At 34.8% G+C, this 24,490-nt stretch overlaps 1 protein-coding gene across 1 annotated transcript in view; it reads right to left on the minus strand.

The window, feature by feature from the left end:
- Window positions 1-24,490, minus strand: part of LOC148950770 (ski oncogene-like) — a 182,352-nt gene that overhangs the window by 68,223 nt on the left and 89,639 nt on the right. The window contains exon 5 of the mRNA XM_089090443.1: window positions 16,331-16,403. Within this exon, the coding sequence (XP_088946569.1) occupies window positions 16,331-16,403 (73 nt within the window). The remainder of the gene's footprint in view (window positions 1-16,330; window positions 16,404-24,490) is intronic.

The following is a 24,490-nucleotide window of genomic DNA, read 5'->3' on the forward strand; positions in this document are numbered from 1 at the left end:
ATTGCCCAAATTATATATCTCTCCCAAATTATATATTTCACTTGTCTTTGTCTTGTATCACGCTAAGCTGAAAGAAACTAACGAAGAAACCGGTTTGTTCTCGAGTTGTACACAGCGTAAACTTAGGTGAGTGGCGTATAATACACAAGTACCAAAAATTAAAAAGCTTTGAATGGAGGTCTTTATCATTATAAACTGAACTCTTAATGTTTTCTAATTGTTTAAGATATATATGTGGTTGTTTAAATTTCCACTTAACCAATTCAAACAATTAGATTTCATTTTCAGTGTCCTGGGTACTTTAAGCATGAAACAAAGCAGAATAGTAACAATTGTTCAAAGGAGTAATCAAACCAAATGGGATTTATAACTGAAGTCATAATTTTGAGCAAATACATTACAAATCTAGTTTGTATGTTGAGTATTTTAAAAAGGGTTCGAGAAGGAACAAAATGGAACAAAAATTGAACTTGAAACAGGAAAATGGTATCTATATTTCAACGAAGTGACCGAAAAAAATGGGATTTACCACTGAAGTCATAATTTTGAGTGAACTAGTTGAAAATCTAGTTTCTATACCGATTTCGGGAAACAACAAAATGTTACAAAAATTCAGCTTCGGCTTCGGCCTCGACCGAGTCCTTTGATTTTGAATTGAAGTTATCAAGTATTTTGCAGTAGGTTGCATCAAGACATGGCTAATTGTAGACAGAGAAAAGCCAAGACAGATAGTCCAAGTAATTGAGAGGCAAATGTTTAAATGGCTGGGGCACGGGTAAATGGCGGGAGTATGCATGACTCTCTTATTGGAAAACAGTAACTCGAAAAGAGGAAAACAGTAACTATTTATCAATGGAGTAACCATAACAATTGGATTTAACGAAATAACTTTTAGCAAATTTATTACAAATCAGTATGTATTCCAAAATTTACGAAATGTTTTGGGAAGTACCGTACCAAAATTCACTAAAAATCCAACATGAAACACAGGCAAAAAGTAACTATTTTCAACCAAGAATCACAAAAAACATCATGAAGACTGAAATAATATATTTTAGCGAACTCATTAATCCAGTCAGTAGGCGAAATCTGAATTAGCACCCACCCCCTTGTCTCCCAAATCTTCAGGGCATATTTTAACAAAATTTTCCTTAGTTAACAAATTTTTCATTTATTCAAATCTGGGTTTTCTTACTTTATATGGAAAAGATATGGAAAAATTAAAACTTCGGATTCAATTTGCCTATATTTACTGCCAAATGTGACCTCTATTTATTCTAATAGAGATAAAACTACAAAATTCCAAAATGATTATAAATGTTACATTATTTATTTGAGACATTGCACCCCTAAACTTCTACACCCGAGGCAAGTGTACCCCCTTTGTCCCCCCTAAAACCGCCTCTGAATTCAGTGCATATTTAAAAACTTTTTGTCAAGTTTTAAGAAATAACAAATGTAACGAAAATTAAATATGAAAACTGGAAAAAAGAGGATAGGAGAATAGTAACTATTTGTCAACGGAGTAACCTTAGCAAATGGGATTTCATCAAGTTTTTCGAAATTTACGGAAGTACCAAAATGCAAATAGCGACGAAGACCACACTGCCTTTCCATCATAAACAAATAAGTAGAACAACAGGGAAATTTTTATACAAGACAGTGGAACGCAACTTTAAATGAATATTTCGACCCTATATCCAAGGGCCGTCCTAAGCAAAACAGACGAAGAGAATAAAAACAATATAAAAAGAAACTTACATTAAAATTCAATCATTAAAACTGAAAGGTTTTTAAAAAAAATGTTTTAAAACAGCCCTAATATCATTACTTCAAGGAAGTTCAACCAGAACTTCCTTGAAATAATGATATTAGGGCTGTTTTAAAACATCTAAAAAAAAAACTTTCACTTTTAATGATTGAATTTTAATGTAAGTTTCTTTTATATTGTTTTTATTCTCTTCGTCTGTTTTGCTGAGGACGGCCCTTGGATATAGGGTCGAAATATTCATTTAAAGTTGCGTTCCACTGTCTTGTATAAAAAAAAAAAATTCCCTGTTGTTCTACTTATTTGTTTACCAAAATGCACCAAAACCCAAGCATGAAACACAGGCAAAAAGTAACTTTTTCATGCAAGAATCACAAAAAATATCATGAAGATTAAAATAATAATTTTCAGTGAACTCATTAATCGTTTTAATCATTTTTAAACGTTTAAAAACATTTAATTTAAAAAAACTAGCACTGAGAATATGAACCTTATAACTTCACAACAACTTTTTAAACGTTTAAAACGTTGTTACGTTTTAAAGTTTTGGTGGCCTGTGCTAGTTTCTGCAAATATTTTTCTGCACTTCTACTACTACTAACAACTCACCGCAGCACCAACCCGCCTGAGGCCAGCCCAGCTACGCACGCTCCTCCTACATCCCAGTCTATTCAAAGCCTCCCTCTTTACGCCCTCCCAGGAGGTTCCAATTTCCATTAAATCTTTCTTTACGACATCCTCCCACCCCAACCCAGGACGACTTGCTTTAGTTTAGCCCAAAATAGTAGACCGAAAAGGACAATCTTTGGCAATGCGTCATCCTTCATCCGCAGAACGTGCCCTAGCCATCTCAAACTTTCTCTCATTATAGCCCTAAAAAGCTACGGTTTTAATACATCAACAAAATGGAAAATATTACTGTTATTCTGCAGCAGAGATTTAGTTCTATCCATCTACCGAAAGAATTTTTTGTAAATTCGGTATAGTGTTTTTCGGACGTAAAAACAGTTTGAATTGTGCAGTCTTATCTTAGTTTTGTAAAGATTATTGAACAAACTAAATTTCAAATCGGGGGGGGGGGGGTGGGACTGGTGTCTGGGGAGCAATTGCACCACATATCGCAAACTTTGTACCTCACGTGGCACAATTCCACCGGGCATGGCAAGCGCCATGCGGTGTACACAATTTTGAAAGATGGCAATCCCTTCGCATCTACTAGTTTGTCAACATAGGAGTGTGCCCTACCAAATTTGGAATAGGCTATTTGTTTTTTTTTTCAACAGCTTATTTTAGGTCTTTTACTTTCTACAAGGTGTCAAATCACCAAATAGTTATGTGAGTAAATAATAGCCTATAGCCTGCTCAACGACTAATCATAAATAATGGGTGGTGCACAGGAACGTACGCAGGGAGGGCCTTCGGGCCCGCCCCCCCCGAAATCTCATATTTTTTTTCCTTTTCCCATAATTTTCTGATTTTTCTCACAGAATAATGGGTTTGAAGGATTTGGCCCCTCCCCCCGAAACAAATTCCTGCGTACATTCCTGGTGGTGCATGCTACACAGTAGCGTCCCAAAAATTTTTCTTGAGGGCCGTAACCAGGAATTTGGTTTAGTGGGCGTTTATCAAGTTAATGTTGTCGGGGGGGGGATACCATACAAAAACAAGGGGTTTAATTCTAGTAAAACTTGTCAAAAGGTTTCAAATTAGTTTTTTTTTCCTACATTTTTAAGACCAATTTACTGTTCTGAACATTTTTTTAGTTATTAGGACAAATACTTTTTGGTACTTAAGTGTTATACCAAACACAGTCGAGACGTTTGCTGAATGTAAGATCTTAGAAAAGCGGTTTCACAGCCACAAAGACAAATGACGGGTGACAGAATGCATTGTATTTGTATAATTTGAGCTAAATAGTTGCACATTAAGGGGTTAGGGATAAGGTTATGTTACTTTACCCCTACACGCACGCCCACCCCTAATCTGCAAATATATAGCCCAAATCATATAATTATATAACTTAAAGTATTAACATTTTCATCCTGTTTTAGCTTGAGTGTGTTTGGTACTATACATAATGTTCTATTTTTATTTTTACCTGCAGTTTAAAGAACAATTTACGAGTCGGAGAAATACTTGGGAGAAGGGGTTCACCAGGTAGCCCCCTGGATTCAACCCTGGTCTCAAAATTAGCAGAAAACAAATCTAGTTTCCTGGCAAACGGATACTCCTTTTAACATAGCCTAATATAACCCTATTTATTTATCTAATTTGTAGTCCTTGAGCCCTCCCTCCCTTAAATCTTCCTTGCACTGACATTAAAAAGAGTCTGAACTTAAACAAAACTAAGTCTTGCGACAATAGTTATGCCCAGGTGGTAATTATGCTACCCAAATGACCCATAATAAACCCACAAAAAAAAGGTATCAAACAGTTCGTGGTAACGAACTGTAAGTAAGGAGCGACCCGGCTCAATGATAACCGAAACTCTAAAAAACGGGATTTTGATACCAATAGATACATCAAAAGAATCAGATTTTAATTCTGATTTCAAGTATATAAGTTACATTAAGTTTAATCTTACCCATCAAAAGTTATGTGCCTGAGAAAATTTGGTTGATTTTCGAAAAAAGGGGGAAAGACCCCCTAAAAGTTATAGAACATTAATGAAAATTACACCATCATATTCAGCGTATCAGAGAACCCTACTGCAGAGGTTTCAAGCTCCTATCTACAAAAATGTGGAATTTTGCATTTTTTGCCAGAAGAAAGATCACGGGTGCGTGTTTATTTGTTTTTTCTGTTTGTTTGTTTTTTTTTTGTTTCTTTTTACCAGGGGTAATTGTATCGACCCAGTGGTTCTAGAATATTGTGGGAGGGCTCAGTGGAATAGAAAATTAAAGTTGTAGTGCCCTTTTTAAGTGACAAAAAAAAATGGAGGGCAATTAGGCCCCCTCCCAATCTCATTTTTTTCCCAAAGTCACCCGATAAAAATTTTGAGATAGCCATTTTGTTCAGCATGGTTGAAAATATGATAAAAATGTCTTTTAGGATGACTTGATCCCCAAAAGTCCCCAGGGGGAGGGCTGAAAGTTATGAACTTTACTCAATGTTAAGATATAGTATTGGTTATTGGGAAGTATACAGACTTTTTCAGAGGAGATTTTTTCTGGTAGGTGGGGGAAGGAGAGGGTCGGGGGCTATATGGAAGGATCTTTCCATGAAGGAAGTTTTCATGGGGGAAGGGACATTGCTATGAAGGGGGCGCCGGATTTCCCAGCATTATTAAAGAAAAAGATCAGTAATTAAATAAAAAAAAAAAAGTTTTTCAACTGATCAACTGAGTGTGATTAAGAGGTCATTTTTAAAGAACTGGAAAAAAAATTCGAACTATAGTTTAAAGAGCAGGGTATTGACTAGGGGGCGAACCCCCTAATATACGTGTTAAAAATTTATGAATAAAGAAGTTCGTTACGTAAGTTAATTCTAAGTTACGTATATTTATTACTAATAAAAACGCTCGTAAATAAAATTAAACAAGTTTCGAGAAAGCCATTTAACCAAATATAATATGCAAATTTTGTTTTAATTATTCATGTACGGTGTGCCAAAATCAAAACCTGCATTAATTCAAAAACGTTCAAAAATTAAATAAAAAAAACAAGTTTTTTTTAACTGAAAGTAAGGAACGACGTTAAAACTTAAAACGAACAGAAATTATTCCGTATATGAAAGGGGCTGTCCCCTCCTCGACGCCTCGCTCCTTACGCTAAAGTTTGACTTTCTCACAACTCTATTTTTTTAAACAATAAAAAAACTTTAGCGTAAAGAGCGAGGCGTTGAGGAGGGGACAGCCCCCTTCATATACGGAATAATTTCTGTTCGTTTTAAGTTTTAACGTCGTTCCTTACTTTCAGTTAAAAAAACTTGTTTTTTTTATTTAATTCGAACAAGGAATGGCTGTACAGACAAAAACAACGGGTAGCTAAAAACTGGTTCCCTCTGCGCAAAAAAAAGACGGACTATTTCAATCATTAGCTAACAAAAACTAAAGAATGACGAAGGTTGATAATTGTGCCAGAAGTTACCCGAGAACCCTTTTTTGAAAACTATTCATTTCAGTCAAAGAATCCGTTCAATTAGGTTCAACTAATCGTTGGAAATCCCTTGTCGATTATCCTGCCACTCAAAGCAAGATAACCATATGTTCAACATTAACACCTTGACTATGAAGCATTTTTGCATTTAGCCCTAACTATAGATGCAGTTAAAAATTCCCTCGAAGGAAGTTGCGGTCTTTTAACAGAATTTAAAACTTGCTTTTGATGATTCTTCTACGGGACAAAGAGTCTTCAAGGGGAACAGTCACTGCCTACCCTCGTCCCAGAACTGCGCCCCATACCAAGGGGTAAATCTTAGTTACCGCGACAGGGTGTTTTGTACCATGTACAGATATCACAACTGGTTCATATTCATATAGGTTTTTTTAAAATTACCCTTTGCCAGGGGGAAGATTCAAAAGGTAAGTCCCAGGGTAAGTCCCCGAGATTGAAAAATGACAATGACAACTTTGATTCGGCATTGGCCCTGCATATTTTCGAAAATCCGACCCATCTGGTTCTTTTTGACGAGGCAACCTTAATATCTACTGTAAATGGCCTCCCACAAACTTTTAAAGAGGTAATTGAGATAAAAAAAAAAAAATACATAAACCGAAATTTAGCAATAAATAGAGATACTCGGGATATCTCATTAAGCTCAATTTATGACAGTTTAATTTTGAAGGACTCAATCAATATTTTCGCCCGGTATAACTTGAGAGAACCTATTTGCACATCAAATGATGAACGAATTTGCAGACCAGCTAAAGCTATAGCAAAACAAAGGATTATTGCCCAATCATCTTGGTAGATTTCTTTTTCATTGATTCGAACCTGGTTCTTATTTAGTTTTTGTTCTGTCGTTGTCTAGCACACTTCGAAAGGTTTGATTGTCGTTGTTTTCTTTTTCTTTTCTTTCTTTTTTGTTTAGCACTGAGGATGACTCGGCGGAAGTCCTTGTCAAAAAAGTTGCTTTTTTCTTCTTCTTCATGGTTCGCCACTGGCTGACAAAATCCTCGTTTGTTCACCTTTTTTTATTTTATTTTTCATTTTGTTATTTTCTTTTCTCTCTGAGTTTCATTTGACAAACGTGATCCGCCAGCCTCAATTTGAAAAAAAGAACACGCCACTCTTATTATCTTGGACCACGGGTCCCAAAAAAGGTATTGAAACATCAGTTTCAAAAATGGAACTACAAGTTTCAAGTTCGAACCATGAGTCTCACAGAAATTCGATTTTTCGGGTACATAACACATTTTTTTTCATTTTTCTCTGCCAGTTTCCTTTAACTTTTCAGCGAAGACTTCTCTTATTGATAAAATAAAGCCTTGCTTTTTTATTTATGCTAATGGATATAAGTTATTATATAAGCTATTATGAGCATGGAGAACCGTCGTTGAAAGTTGGTACGAAAAGTAATTGTTTATTCTAGGCTATCGTGCAATAAACATCTAAAATTATTTTTTATTTTCGGAATATAGAATATTCTCCCCAAAAGCGAGTTAATTCCAAAATTTTAGCAGGTAATTACAGAGTGGTCTAGAATAAAAAATTGCTCTCTGGACGAACTTCCCATAACATTTCAACGAAAGTAGTCAAGCATGTGAATGAAACTTTGACGAATCAAATCAAATATTCAACTCCTGAAACTTTAAAAGTTTTATGCCGAAAGATCAGGTTTTTTCTTCTTCGGTTTGTTAAAGTGACCGTCTACCTTACTTTGTAAATAACCTCATAATACTTAAAATTAACTTACCCATATTGACATAAATAGTACTTATGGAGCAATTCAGCATTTCTTGCGATTTCTTTCCACCCCATTCGGGAAAGACCTGTTTTTCGTTTAACCCTAGATGAATGGCCAAAAGGACGATCTTAGGCAATCGTGTCATACTTCATCCGCAAAACGTGTCCTAGCCATCTCAAGGTTTCTTTTATTATAGCACCAGAAAGCGGAATAGAGCCAAATTTTTCGTACAGCTTACTGTTTGAAATACGATCCGTCAGACGGGTACCAAAAACAGTCCGTACACAATTCTACTGGAAAACATCTAACAAATTCTCCTCCACTTCCGTATATATCCTCACACGCATATATACACATACACACACACACACACACACACACACACACACACACACACACACACACACACACACACACACACACATATATATATATATATATATATATATATATATATATATATATATATATATATATATATATATATATATATATATATATATATATATATATATATATATATATATATATATATATATATATATACACACACACACACACACATATATATATATATATATATATATATATATATATATATATATATATATATATATAGTATATATATAGTATATATATATATTTATTATATATATATATATATATATATATATATATATATATATATATATATATATATATATATATATATATATATATATATATATATATATATATATATATATATATATATATATATATATATACATATATATATATATATATATATATATATACATATATATATATATATATATATATATATATATATATATATATATATATATATATATATATATATATATATATATATATATATATATATATATATATATATATATATATATATATATATATATATATATATATATATATATATATATATATATATATATATATATATATATATATATACATATATATATATATACACATAACACGTACACGCACACACATATCCTCCTCCGTATTCCGAAGCGCCCACGTTTCAGAGCGATACTTGACCACTGCCATCACTGTAGCTTCCAATATTCTAATCTTTTGGTTAAAGAATAATCTTCCTACTCTTCTAAACAATTTTCAACTGTTCTACTTTTAACATCTTAGTGCATCTACTATCTTTATTAATAATTATATCTAGGTAAGTAAAGCTACTTGATGTATCTTCTCGTTAACCGACATCAACTATTCACCTTCATTTATTCATTCTATCTTCTTTCCGTTGAAAAATGTAATGAACTGGCAGAGAAAAGTAAAAAAGAATCGGTTCATTTACCACTCCCCCCCCCCCCAAAAAAAAACAAACAAAAAAGCAAAAACAATTTATAGTCCAAGAGACTCGCGGCTCTTCTTTGGCATCACAGTTTATAGAATTATCCAGTAAGTTTATCGTAGATCATTTCTGGTCTTCATTCTCGGTACGAACAAAAAGCTCCTCCCACTTATTTCTGCATTAGCGGGTTAGTCTGTTTCCGTCAATCAATGAGAAATGGTTACAAAGTGCATTATTCGTAATAGCGGGTTTCCACTTATTTCCAATTATTTCTATTATAACTGTAAGTTTCGCGTCCAAGAGAAATCTGACTTGTCTACCCGTGAACAGATCTAATGCCGCTTATGTTTATATCTGCAAAAACGTTCTCTGGAGCACTCGCGCCTCGGTCCAGGTTTTTATAATGGGTGAGATAGGGAATGATCATACTGCTAATTCTATAAACTGTGCTTCAAAATTAGTGTTCCAACGTTGAAGCCAAGTTACGCGTCCAAGAGAAATCTGACTTGTCTACCCGTGAAAAGATCTGATGCCGCTTATGTTTATATCTGGTAAAAACGTTCTCTGGAGCACTCGCACCCCGGTCCGGGTTTTTATAATGGGTGAGATAGGGAATGATCATACTGCTAATTCTATAAACTGTGTTTGGCATGCACTTAATCCAGATTCTGAAACTGTAGGTTTCAGCACCAATATTTTGAGACTGCAAAACACTTGTGTTATGTGTAACACTAGTCTTATTCTTACATGAATAAGACTGATAGACGACATTCGCCACCTTGTTCACACCAAGGATTTGGAACTAAAAAAAGTGGCCCCCCAAAAACGAACTCTTTCTCGGGTGATTGACTTTTTCTCAATTCCAAAGTGTTTACTTTTACTGTTAGTAGGGCTAGGATAATACAAAAGACATAATCTGAGCAAAAAAAGTTGTTTTTTCTACAAGTACTAAAGACAAAAAACGTATTTTCCCACTAAACGTTGAATCGAAACCATAGAAAAAACTGTACTTCAAGAAAGTATTTATTTACGACCTTTGGCAAGAACAGTAGGAAGCTACAGGAGATTTTGCCATTAAATGAACAACAAAGAGTTACTACTTAGTTTTTCGCGCTTTATGCCAAAAAACGAAGTATAAAACTTTTCGCCGCTGACCCTTCTAAAATTTACATTCACAGCTCAATTGAATAAGAGGAACTAGTTTCAAGACACGGTAACCGCCCTCCCCCCCCCCCCCCAAAAAAAGGCTCGAAGCATTGTTTTTTCTTTTTTGTCTACATTTCAATTTCAAACCACATAAAAAAGGTGAAACCCATTGGAACTTTCGTCTCCACTTTTAAGGAATAACATTTTTTTTTTCGATTTATTCTAGTCAAACGATACTTTTAAATATTACTGATTCTCTTTACCAAGACAGAAAAAAAGGAACGTGACCTTGATGTCGGTCAAAAGCAAGCACTAAACATTCCACAAGAAACATAAAATAAAAACAGCTGGAAAACCTGACAGCATGCCCGGGAATAAATTACTCTTTAATTCTTTATATTCTTTAAAATATTCTCCGCCAAGCCATTTCGTAGAAGAAAATTAGTACTAAAGTATTTACTAGAAAATTGAAATGTTAGACAAGAATGCTAACTCCTTATTTTATGACATGAAACCGTGTTTTACCAAAGACATTTAATTAATTTAAAACAGTCAAAACCAACGGCCCACGTTAAAGCCAGAAGGAAAATAAACGGCACATAAGCTTTGATGATAGATTCATATTAGCTCATGAGAAAAATCCCCGTAATGTCAGTTGGAAGACAAGGGAAAAGTGGCAATCGGTTTCATTTCAAGAAAAAATTACAAAAAGTAGCAAAAATGTTCAAAAGTCCAGATATTTTACACAAATACGAAAAAAGGCATCCTTCGGAAGCCAAAAATCATAATCGGTACTTGTGTATTATTCAGTAAACAGTCGATAATTTCGATCTACAAATCAGATAATAACCGGTTTATACCTATCAGTATTCGAAGAAAATTAGCATATGCTCAGTTTAAATCTAGGTTATAAGTATATTTTTATTATATATTTTTTTATATAAAGATGGTATTAAGGTTGGGTTTGGTACTTAGGTTGTGTTAGATTAGGTGTTTAATATGATGTGTTCTGCGCGGCCCCCTACCATAATTCTTCGTTGTAGCATCCACAATTCTGTTACTAAAGTATTATATTTTCATCATATTTCGGTATATTCCTCTAGATCCAAATTGTCGAGTGTGTACTGAATAATACATAAGAACCTCATAATCAGATTTCCTCGGACATGTTCAAAAATGTATTTTTAGGAGTCACATTCAAGGGGGAGATGATTCGTCAACAGTAAAAGAAACTAGTATTTTATATTAAAATACAGGAAAATCGTAAAATTACATTGCTTCTTACGATTTGGGCCAAAGTACTCCCACATTCGATAATATCATGATGTTACGGGTTTTTCGATTTTTTTTATTTTTTTAATATTTGACTTGTTCAAATAAGCTCTATTTTGTTACTTTTTGGATATAATACTTGGTTAGCGTATTTTTTTTATTTCTTGATTTGACTTCAACACATAATCACATTGTTTTTTAAGTGAGCCTATCGCAGTTGTCAGAACTAAATACATTTCCTAAAATTCTTCAAAAAAAAGTTCCAGTTTTTCTAGCTAAACTGCAAAAAATTGAGTATTTATAAATCGCTGCTATTTTTGTTTAAGTAAGAGAAATATTCAATATAGCAACATTAGGGAAACATACAGTTTGGAAACTCACAATGGATAGTCTACTTTTTTATGTTACTGGCATTTGAATTGACATTCTAAAGAAACGACTTCTATTCTTGTTCTTCAATGTTTAATATCCGTGACCAATACAAAAAGTGACCGTGAATATCCGTGACCAATACATACCCATTTTTGAACAATTATATTAATATTTATATGACTCAATATCTAAACAAAGTTGCTCACATTTTAAGCATTTATTGTTATACATATATATATATATATATATATATATATATATATATATATATATAATATATATATATGTATATATATATATATATATATATATATTATCACAATAATACATAAAATGTCACAATAAGGGAAGCATCAAAAAGGGAAAAACTCCATTAATATGGCTATAATAGGCTTTTCGAGCAATCTCTTCCCCTCCCCAAGAAATATTCTTTGCCTCCCATTCCCCTAAAGCCAATAAAATATGTCACATTGGATCTAAACTACCTCTGGATACTATGGCAGGTCTAGAATTTCGAGAGAAAATTACCCTTTTGTGGTTGAGATTCATATAAATGCAAGAAAAAACAGAACAACAATAAATTACATCAAACAATGCCAGCTGCAAGGATATTTAGAAGCTAGTGAAGTTCTTCTTTTTCTTCCTCACAAAAAATTAGCCAAATCTAATATACCAGGTTACAATGTTGAAAAAAACAACAACAACAAAACAATGGCTTAAATAAGGTACATTAGACGATGTTTTCATAGCCCATGTCTGAGGATAATCGCAATAAATTACAAAATCCATCTCGTTTGAATACAATATTTGCGAAGAAAATGCTTTGCATGTGTTCGAGATAATTGCCGAAAACAAAAAAAATTTACTAAAATGAGAAATTTCTTGGCAAACCCCGTCAACTTTTGCAAAACGAACCACAAAGATCAAAGTTCAGTAGTTTCTGCAAAAGAAACCAGTGCAAATACCTTATGAATGTGATTGACATTACTCTTATTCCAATTTAATTTGGCACCGTCTTGGTGAGTAGTTTTTGCACAGAGATCTTGACAGAATTTTTGGTACTTTTGCAGAAAGCGGTAAGTCTATTAAGAAAAACAGACACAGATTACCCGATACTTATATGAGACGCTATATAAAGATACGACTACTACTACTAGTACTACTACTAACAAGTCACCGCAGCAGCAAGCCGCCTGAGGCCAACACAGCTACGCACGATCCTCCTCCACCCCAATCTATTTAAAGTCTCCCTTTTTACACCCGCCAACGAAGTTCCCATTTCCTTTAAATCTTTTTTTATGACGTCCTCCCACCCCAGACGGGGACGACCTGCTTTCCGTTTATCCCTAGACGGTTGGCCGAAAAGAAAAATCTTCGGCAATCCGTCATCCTTCATCCGCATAACGTGCCCTAGCCACCTCAACCTTTCTTTCATTATAGCCCTAGAGAGCGGTATTGAACCACATTTTTCGTATAGCCTATTGTTTGAAATACGGTCAGTCGGCCGGGTACCCAGAACAATCCTTAAGCAATTTCTCTGGAAAAAATTCAGCAAATCTTCATCCACTTTTCGGAGAGCCCATAAATCAGTACCATATTTGACCACTGTTATTACTTTGGCTTCTAATGTTCTAATCTTGGTTTGCAGACTTATCTACCTATTCTTCCAAACTTTTTTCAACTGTGAAAAAGCATCCCGGGCCTTGGTTATTCTACTTCTAACATCTTCACTGCTCCCACCATCTTTACTAATAATACTACCAAGGCAAGTGAAGCTGCCCACCTGATAAATCTTTTCATTACCCAACGTCACCTTTTCATCTTCACTTATTCATAGCCTTAGTTATTTAGTCTTACTAACATTAATTTTCAAACCAATTCTAGCACCCTGAACTCGCAAAACCTCTAAAACTTCATTCATTTTGCTCACACTTTCATCTAGGATGCTTAAATCATCAGCATAATCCAAGTCCAGGAGACTTTTTTCTCCCCATTTGACTCCGTGGCCTCCCATTGTCTTTCCTGTGCTCCTTAAAACAAAGTCCATCAAAATAATCCATATAAAGGGGGATAGAACGCAACCCTGCTTAACTCCTGATTTAATTCAAAACCAGCTGCTAACCTCATTTCCTACCTTAACCGCAGCAGTGTTATTCTCGTACATAGCACTAGTCACTTTAATGTGTTTGTTTGGTAGATCATACAAGGATAAAACCTTTACTAAAGCTCTTCTATCCACAGAATCGAATGCTTGCTCATAATTTATAAAACTGAGGACCAAAGGTGTTTGATAACTCAGGCACTTCTCAATTATTAGCCTAAGAGTGAAAATATGGTTGACACATCTTCTACCTCTTCTTAAACCGCAGAGTTCTTTTCTTGAAGCTTTGTCTACGGCACCTCTCAGTCTAAAAAGTATTATATTACTAAGTAATTTACTACCTACGGAGAACAGAGTAATCCCTCGATAATTACCACACTCACTTTTATCACCTTTCTTATAAAGTGGCTTAATTAAGGTTTTCCTAAAATCCTTAGGTACTTCCCCTTTTTCAAAAATCATATTCATAATCTACAGTAACTTATTTCTAACCTCAGAGCCACCATATTTAAGAAACTCATTTACCACCCTATTAGCACCTGGAGCCTTATTATTTTTTAATCCTTTTAGTACTGGTGCTAATTCCTCCTCACAAAAACAAATCTTCCTTCACATCCAAGGTATCACACATTACAAAAGGGTTTTCTCTGCGGGAACTATAATTAAACTTTATTTTTGGGGGTTTCAGGGGGACTAAAAGGTACCTAGGTTACGTATATAGTATATGCCATGCTTTACCCCCACCCCCCTAATGAATATAAGGATGTATCAGTGTTATTTTTTCATGGAAATATCTGCCTTTTTAAGTATTGCTGAAATGATATTGATTTATTATGGGACGATTCCCCCTCCCCCACCGAAAAACCAGAAATGTTCTAATTCCCTCTATAGTTTTTTTGGTACTTATGTAGAAAGCGGTAAGTGTATTACGAAAACAGATACGCATTACCCGGTACTTATATGATACGCGGTATATAGATAGGCATTACAAAGGGTTTCTCACTACAGGAGCAGTATTTAAACTTTAGTTTTTTGGGGTTTAGGGGAACTAAAAGGTAGGTTAGTTTACGTATTTACTATATGCTATGCTTTACCCCCACCCCCAATGTGCAAATATATAGGCCAAATTTGTTTCTGGACTATTATATTTTCATCCTATTTTGTTTTATTTCATTAGCATTGATGAAACTTCAATTTTCACGTACTTACCGCTTTCTACAAAAGTACCGAATTTTTAGATTACTATTTCATAGTTTTGAGCACGAAAGCCCAAAGATTTTTTAGATAGAAAGAAGGATGGGACCAAAATACAAATAGTTTTTTTTTCAGAAAAGTTCATATCTTTTAAATACAACCCAAAATCGGGAGTTGCATTCGTATTTTGGTTTTCCAGCGAAGGGAGAGCTACTCCTCTGCCCTCCCCTAAGGACAACTTTTGTTTCCTACTTTGCGGATCCGGATTTGAGTAAGGTTGTTGGCTAGAATGATAATGATATGTTTGCTTAATAGGTATTTGGGGAGGGGGCCACTCTTCCACGGACGTGGATTTGCCATTGCTTCCGTATATTGACTGAATTTCATGGTCTTCCATTGGAAAAAAGAAACTTTATCTGAAGGTCTCAGACTTTCCCCGGTCACTTAAGGATCCAAAGATTTTCCCCCAAAGTTTTCAGGAGAAACCTGATGATGAAAACAAAAACAAAATAAAAATTTGGCCGATTATATCCGGATATCCATGAACGAGGCAACAATTTATAAAAAGAATGATAAAGAATTATAAAAATAATGATAAAGAAAGATAGAAAATGATGAAAATTTGAGAACAATGAGGTTGGTAATTCAAGTTTTCAATCTATAGTGTAACAGAAAAATACTCAAATAAATAAATTTATTCTTAGAATTTTTATTTCTTTTGCTCATTCATTTTTTTTTCAAACTGTATGCTTTTTAGTCTAAGGGAGGCGAGCAAGCTAAAAAGCAGGCGAAGCCGCCTCCTTTGTAATATAGAGCAGAATCATATGCATCGTTTCGTTCTTCTACTCCGTATGGAATTTCTAAAACTGGATTTGATAAAATTTTGCTCATTATGAAATCCTTTAAAAAAATATGTGCCTAAAACTCTCATGAACCTTGCCCTCAAGGACCACAAAATAAAACCGCAAAATAGTAACTCAAATACCTGGGAACTTTATCAGACTTTGCCCAGCCATTTGGCGCCAAAACCTAATCTGTATAGGACTAATTGTTCATCAAGTCGGTCGTCCAAACTGGGCAAGTATCCAAAAAGAGATGTAATCACCCTCATCAAATCTAATTCTTTTTTTATTTTTTAACCAACTATTGTACTCCTGAATAAAGTCTCACAAAATGAAGGAATTACTTAAATCTGAAAGAGAAATGTATTAAAGATTTGCTTGGTGACAGGACAAGCGACGAGGCGAAAAGAATATTGGTATAGTCACATGACAAAGAAAAGGAGATCAATACTCACAGTTTGTCGAACTGGCACCAACTGCATCCGCTTTTTCTTGCTTCAAGTTCAAAACAGTCGACAGCTCACGTGACTAAAAGTTAAAAAAAATGAGCGTTATTAGGCTCAGAACAATTGAGACAAGGACAAAAAATACAGAAAATATGCTGAAAGAAAAGTACACACAGATTGCAAATGAATGTTTCAACTAGTCAATAGTAGCCTAAGTAGCTACTTTTTATCACTGACAAGGCAGTATCCAGGATTTTTTCAGAGGGGAGGGATACACAGAAATTAAAAACATTGAAAATTTATTTCTATGCATTTTGTTCTGTTTTACGTCTGACAAAATTTCGGGAGGGGGTTACATCTCTTAACCCCCCCCCCCCTAGATCGCCGATAACAGAATGGGTAATTGTGTCTTGCCAGACATAAAGTTCTGTCGAGAAGTGAAGTTTGGTTAATGCTGATGAAATAAAACAAAATATGATGAAAATATAATACTTTATCAACAAAATTATGAAAACTACAACACAGAATTATGGAAGGGGGCCTGCCCAGACCGCATTATATTAAATGCATAACCAAAACTAACCTAACGAAGCCTAATCAAAATACCAACTAAATATCTAATTAAAACATAGCTACAACGTGGTTTCCCACCGAGCCAAAGCTAATATTGTCTGGTATAAAGACCATGAAAACCGGTTATTGTCTCATGTTCGCGATTAACTAAAAAAAACAAGTTTTTTAACTGAAAGTAAGAAGCGACATTGAAACTTAAAACGAACAGAAATTATTCCGTATATGAAAGGAGCTTTCCCCTCCTCAACGCCTCGCTCTTTACGCTGAAGTTTTTTACTGTTTTAAAAAATAAAGTCGTGAGACAGAGTCAAACTTTAGCGTAAAGAGCGAGGTATTGACTAGGGGGCGAACCCTCTCATATACGTAATAATTTCTGTTCGTTTTAAGTTTTAATTTTGCTCCTTATTTTCAGTCGAAAAAAACTTGTTTTTTTTATTTAATTTCTGATTATTTTTTAAATAATGCTGGGAAATCTGGCGCCTACTTCATGGAAATGTTCTTTCCCCCAAGAAAATATCCTCCATGGAAAGATCCTCCCCCGTGACCCCTACTCCGACCCCAACCCGCCACTAGAAAAAAATTCCTCCTGAAAACACCTGTATACTTCCCAATAACCAATACTATATGTAAACAATGGGCAAAGTTTATAACTTGCAGCCCTTCCCCCGGGTATTGTGGAGGATTAAGTCATCATCAAAGACATATTAATTAGATTTTCGACTATGCTGAACAAAATGGCTATCTCAAAATTTTGATTGGGTGAATTCGAGAAAAAATGAGTATGAGAGGGGGCCAAGTTGCCCTCCAATTTTTTTGTTCAGTTAAAAGGGACCCACGGACTCTTAATGTCCATTCGATTAAGCCCTCTCACTACGCTATAAGACTACTGGATCGATACGATCACCCCACAAAAAAAACCAAAAAAAAACCAAAAAACAAAAACAAACAAATAATACCATGTTTATGGCGTTTCTCCTCGCAAAAAACGCAGGACGTTACGTTTTGGCATATAGGAGATGATAACCTCGATGGTCGTTCTCAACAACGTGAGTAAACTAATGGCGGGTGTTTTATTAGGTTTCTTTGATCTCTATGAGTTCCCCCCCCCTTTTTTTCGAAAATAAGGAAAAATTTCTCAGGCGCAGAACTTTTGATGGGTAAGACTAAACTTGATGACACTTATATATTTGAAATAAGCATAAAAATCTGATTCTTCTAATGTATCTATTGGTATCAAAATTCCGTTTTTTAGAGTTTCGGTTACTATTGAGCAGGGTCGCTCCTTACTTACAGTGCGTTGCCACGAACTGTTTGATACAAGATCTTGAGTGTGATGGCCATAAGAAAAAAGTACCGAGACAGTTTTTGGTAATTCACAATAAATGTAACTTGGAAAATACCCTACCAATGCATACGTAACAGGGAAGGGTCTCTAAATGTGGCCCCTTAAAAAATGGTCGGGACTGTTTATAGAATTTACCTGCTTTCTGGGGTTTAAATGGATAGTCTTTATTCGGTATCCTTAGAAAAAATATTGTACAAAGAAAGAAATCCACAAAAGAAGAAGAAAAGCACGCTGTTTCCAAAAACATCTTAGCAAGGAAATCTTCATCCTAGCAAGGTCAATTTTGACAAGAAGGCCTCTCAGCGATTATATTTACAATACTGCGAAAAATTAAAAAAAAGAACCGCTATAGCAATGACGTCATGCCATGTGAAAAGCAGCACCATCTGGGGAAGAGGATGGCAATTGTCCCTACCTTGATTCCCTCCTAAATTTTAAAAAATATATTTTTAAGTATCTTTATTGAAAAAAAATTCTTGCATTATATTTCATGAAAAAGCCTTACATTTTCAAGAATTGACGCCCCTAATGCTAAGAATGAATACTTGTAGGCTTCCAAAGATCTCTTTGAAAGACAAAGTAGACGGGACTCGTCTATGTGGAAGATCAAAGCAGACATGGTTGGAGAACCAAATCCTAAAGATACAATGCTTCTGTATCTTCAATAGGTTCAGTGCTTCTGAACCTATTAAACACTGGCGAAAGGAAATCAAAGATGTGACCTAATACCTCCACAAATGTCTGGGTAACTGGGCTTTGAGAAAGTAAGCAAACAAATTAGGCAAGGGCGTATTCAGGACATTTTTGAGGGTGTGGTAGTATTTTTCGGAGGGAGTTTCACAAAAAAAAACTTTAAAAAACACAAAGAAAATGTGTTTATAAGGATGTTGTCAAGTCGGAAAAGAGTTTGTCCGAACACCCCTCTCCTGGTTACGGCCTTGAAATAAGGTCTTGGTAAAAACGGTATACAGTTATTCACATTTTGAGAGTCCTCAAACCACCAAACAAACTTGACTAACCTACAACAGTGTTAATAGCCTTTAGAATTGTGAATTTAAATAATATACAACATTTTTATAAATAAAACAACTAACAACGATAAAATTCCACGATGAGTGTTCAAAAGAAACATTTCTAATGTTTGGTTTAATAAATAAAACCAGCATCAAGGAGTTACCTGGGGCCAGGACGGGTTCCTGGCTTCCAACCCATATATTCTTTGGATGTTCGAAGATTCATGTTGCTAAATATTTTGCACAAAGGTGCTTGGGAAAACTTGGCTTCGGAAAAAAGTTTTTTTTAAGTTTCCAACAGACAAACAAATGTTGTAATTAAAACCTGGAGTGACCACAGAGTCCACACTTATAATATTAAAAGCTAGGGAACAACTGAATAAGTCAAGATCTAAATAGGATCTTTAAGCTTACCTTTGGGTACCAAGGAACCCATAATAGCCCTGATTTCATACTGGGATATGACAGACAAATAAGTTTATCTGATAATTTAAACAGGGCAATTTTTAATCTTTTTTCAAAATGGACAAATAAATTTGTGTGACACAGAACTAACGGTGGGTCGCAGAAGAACAAGAAGAAAAAACGATGTCAGGAATTCATCACGACATAATGTTGAGAGTTCTTTCATGGCACCATGTACGGCAACGGGTATTAAGCGTATACAAAAATCAAGCTAAAAAAATGTATTAAGCCACAATGAATTATTTACGGAGATTCGCGTTTTCAAATCTAAAGCCTTAACTACTTAAACTCTATACTCCAAGGTATGAAATTGTAATAGGTGATAATTTTTATAATGACATTTTACTGCTATAAAATAAAGTGAGATTTTTTTTTAAGAAAGAAAGGGTTTATTCCTATACGATAAACGTAACAAAAACGTAAGCAAAGCAAAAAAGTGAAAACAATAGTAGCGTGTTTTAGCGGAGAATCAAAAAAATTAAACTGTAATTGACATTATCCTCTCTTATGTTCCTTTGAACTAGAAATAAAGAAAAGCGATTCAAATCCGGTAGGTGCGCAGGAGGGGGGGGGGCTTCGAATCCTAAATTTTCCAGAACTTCTGAGTACTTCTTATTCCAGTTATAAAATATTTTTATTGTTGTCCCACCCCTAAAAAAAATCCTGTGTGCGGGTCTGACTCAAATGATTACATCGATTACTTTAAGTCTTGTTTGCATCGCCAACTTTTGCTGGGGTTGAATACTGGGAAATGCAGATCAATGACTTTGCTGGAAAAATATAGCTACAAATTCAAACACCAATTTATAGCATATAAAGCCTAATGTCAATCCGTGTGAGTTCAATTTTTTTGTCATCTTCCACCATTGTTTTAGAACACTATCGAACTCCCACATACACAAGTGTACGCACCTCCAGATCAGAGGATCCTGGCAAACGGCGTCGTATTTGATGCCACTGTGCTGTCATTTTAATACACGAAAGAGTTATCCCAAAAAAGTTGTCCCTTCTAAGACTTGCCCCTGCACCTGAATTCCCAGATCAGATAAATGTCCAAAGTAATGAGCAAACAAAAACATAATGGTGATTCAAAGGCTTTTTTCCAAGCCTCTTAAATCTTGGCGGTTCCTTAAACTTCGGCTGTAGTAGTTCAAAACACGTTATGTGCATGTTTTTAGAAAGTTATATTTACATCCAAGCCCCTCAAACAAAACCAACTCTATTGATTGGTTCAGTATGTTTCCCCCTATTGTGTGTGGTTTATAAAATACTTGAACTGTCTCTTTTTTTTCAAAATGTTTTTTTTCTGCTTGCACAAAGCCTTGTCAAAGTTGTCTTCTGTCCCTGCTTCCTGTTGCACAAAGCCTAGTGTGCAACCATGGCTGCACACAAGTCTTGTGTTCAAGGAGTCTTACAGGGAGATCAGAAGATTTTTTTTCTATAAGGTCTAGTACCCTAGAATATATATTTTATTCGAAGTTTCCGATTTCGTAGAAAGGTTTGAGAGGGGACCCACCATCCCCACATATCCACCATCTGCACTGATATGTAACTTACCCATTGGGATAAGTGATGTAGGTCGTAAAATTTCACCTAAATCATGTATGAATCAAATATCTGGTGTATCAATCCGAACCGATCTTGTTGCGTGGAGCTAGGCCCTAATTTCGACAGTCGGATTTCAAGTCACCTGGTGAAAAACATGCCTTTACGCGTGCAAATATTGGCTTCGCTTAGTTTTCGGATCCAAGCCGAAAAATTAATTTTTTCTACCGAGAAATTCGTGTTTCAAATGAACAAAAGCCTCCTACTCCAGGGAAAACGTGCTTTTATAAAAAAAAATTATATATTATTTCAAAAGAGCATTTTTTTTTAGAATTTTTCGGACAGACCAGGAAATTTTGCTTTGGCAGGCCGGCTAGGATTTAGGGATGTTGCTTGATCGTTTTAGCTTGAGATTAATTTAAAAAAACAAAGTTTTTCCGAGGGAAGTAAACAGCGTAGTTGAAACTTAAAACAAACAAAAATTATTACTTCACAACCTATCTAACACATATTAATAAAACTAGCACAAATAAACCAACTAATTATGTTTCCCTATGCTTTTAGGATTATAGAAAACGAGCGCTTTACTGAAAACACAATATAATATAGGAGTTTTGCTACAGTAAAAGCAAACGAATTAAGGACACTTTTTATGGAATCAAAATATTATCAATCCCTTTTAGAATCAATTCCTTTTAAGATAAAGCAATGATCCATTTTAGGATTTAACTTTTTTTTTTTTTGCGTTTAATTTGGTATCACTTCTGCACAATGGCTCAGTTCAATGACTGGCTCTCGTTTTGGTTCTGAAAAGGACATGTCATGATTACTTTGTACACAAGTTCGAAGTAAAGCCATCTTGATAGTATTAGGACTATAAACTAGCTTTAGTTATTGTATCATAGCTTGAAATTCACTCTTGTATAGAGCTCATTTAACAGCTTATATTTATACCTAATCGATTTTTATAAATTTGACTTGACAGCACATTCCCATAAAGTGCACTTTCGGTTGTTTCCCCCATTTTCTTTTTAATGGAAAAAGTATCTTTTGCAATGAAATGACTATTGCTCATAGCTATTGTATCATAGCTTGAAATTCACTCTTGTATAGAGCTCATTTAACAGCTTATATTTATACATATTCGCTTTTTATAAATTTGACTTGATAGCACATTCCCATAAAGTGCACTTTCGGTTGTTTCCCCCATTTTTTTTAATGGAAAAAGTATCTTTTGCAATGAAATGACCCAAAAAAGGTGTTTTTCAAAACCTAGGCAGGGGCAAAAAACTAAGGGGACAAGAACGTCCTTTCCGCTAAATTACCGCCATTAGAAGTAGCACACAGGCTTCATCGCAGAGTGAAGTTTAAGGGTTCAATTCAAAACTGTTGATCATTCAAGCTTAGTTTTTGGTGGATTTTTAGTTGAAAAGTTTTAGTTAGTTTTTTTTCGCAATAATCTTTTACTTTTAAGATGACTAGGCAATTTATGAAACTTACTAAGAGGGTCTGGAGGGGAAGTATATGTGAGGGATATAACAAACCTCCAGTGGCTTTGGGCCATAATTATTGCAATGGTACCATTTTATGCTTCCAAACTCTTCCAATTAAGAAGTGGTACCAAAAGTGTCGTTTTTAGTGCTATATGGCACATTTGGATTGTAAAATTGATAAAAAGCACCTAGATATGAGTAATAGGCTTAAAACTATCGATTAATCTTATTTCTGTGATGTTTTGGTAGCACGCTAGGTCTGTTGAAAAAATAAAAAAAAAAAAAACGGGAGACAGATCAGTGGTACCGATGAAAAAGTGATTTTCCTTGTTGTTCAAGGAGGGGGATTGTAATTTCCCTGTACAAAGTTTTCGACCTTGCTGATTCCAATGGTACACTTTTTATTTTATCTGACGCCATTTTCGAGGGGTGTGAGGCTTTTTTCAAAATCACCATAACATTCTTTTCGCAATAAGCTTTTACTTTTAAGACGAACCAAAATAATAGTTAACGTTGCTGAGTCAGTGTCAGATGGCAATTTTTTTTCACTAGGCAGTTATTTCAAAATAACTGCCGTTTTTTAATAATTTTTACTTTACCATAGTAACTTTTGGTTACTATGGGCTGTGGTTCGCACTTTACTAGGTTGCAGCTGCCGCTGCAACCATGATACCATGCCGGGACATGCTTTAAAAAATGAGCCTAGAAAATGACTAGGGAGGGGGGGGGGGCTACAGGCGCTCTATTATTTTTTGTCACTTAAAAGAGGCCCTTAAAAATTGAATTCCCTTTCTAATGAGCTATTATGCACCTCTTTATGATGCTCTGCCTACCCCCTAGTCCTTCTAGAAAAAAAAAGAAAAAAGGACGAAAGATCAGTGCTACCGACGCAAAAAAGACATTTTCCTTTGTTCAAAGTGGGGGACTGTAATTATCCTAAGAAAGGTTTTGGACCATGCTGATCCCAATGTTGCCCTTTTTTTCGATTTGACGCCATTTTCAAGGGGTTTCAGGCTCGTTTTCGAAATCACCGTAAATTTCTTTTGCAATAAACTTTTCCTTCTAAGATTAACCGAAACAAAAGTTACCATTCCTGATTAAGTGTCAAATGACAATTTTTTCTCACTAGACAGTTTTTTTGAAAACACATTCTTCAACTTTTGATTACTATGGGCTGTGGTTCGCTCTTTACTAGGTTGCAGCTGCCGCTACAAACACGACAACTTTGGTTTTCTATCAGAACGTGGCTTGAGAATTGGCGAGGTTAAATAATCACACTTTAAAAGTAAGTATTGAGATAACCAAGAATTTATTATTCTTAAATTTCAATACAGATTTCCTGGTTCCAAGAAATCATTAAAAAGAATAAGAAAAAACAATGTTGAACTACACAACACAAGACTGGAATAACAATTCGGATCATTAAAATAAAGACAACAACGGTAGGGAAGACATTGCCAAATTCCCCCATATCACCAACCTATTCAAATCAGCTTCATTAGGCTGTTGACAAACCCTTGGGATTCTAAAGATAACACGTCTAGACACCCATATAATCTAAAGGCAATTTGTACAAGGCTAGTTGTCTGTCAATGTTTATAAACTTTCACTTGCTTAATTGTAATAAACAATGAGGCTTCAATGGATTCAGAAGGCAGCTCTAAAACGTGGTGTGATTATTGAATAGTGTCCCAGAGTCTCACATGACAAATCAGTCACACTGGCAGTTCTTCAC

This window comes from Artemia sp. Qi Xiang Cuo, chromosome 6 (genome assembly GCF_049724085.1).
Source record: "Artemia sp. Qi Xiang Cuo chromosome 6, ASM4972408v1, whole genome shotgun sequence".
NCBI lineage: Eukaryota > Metazoa > Arthropoda > Branchiopoda > Anostraca > Artemiidae > Artemia > Artemia sp. Qi Xiang Cuo.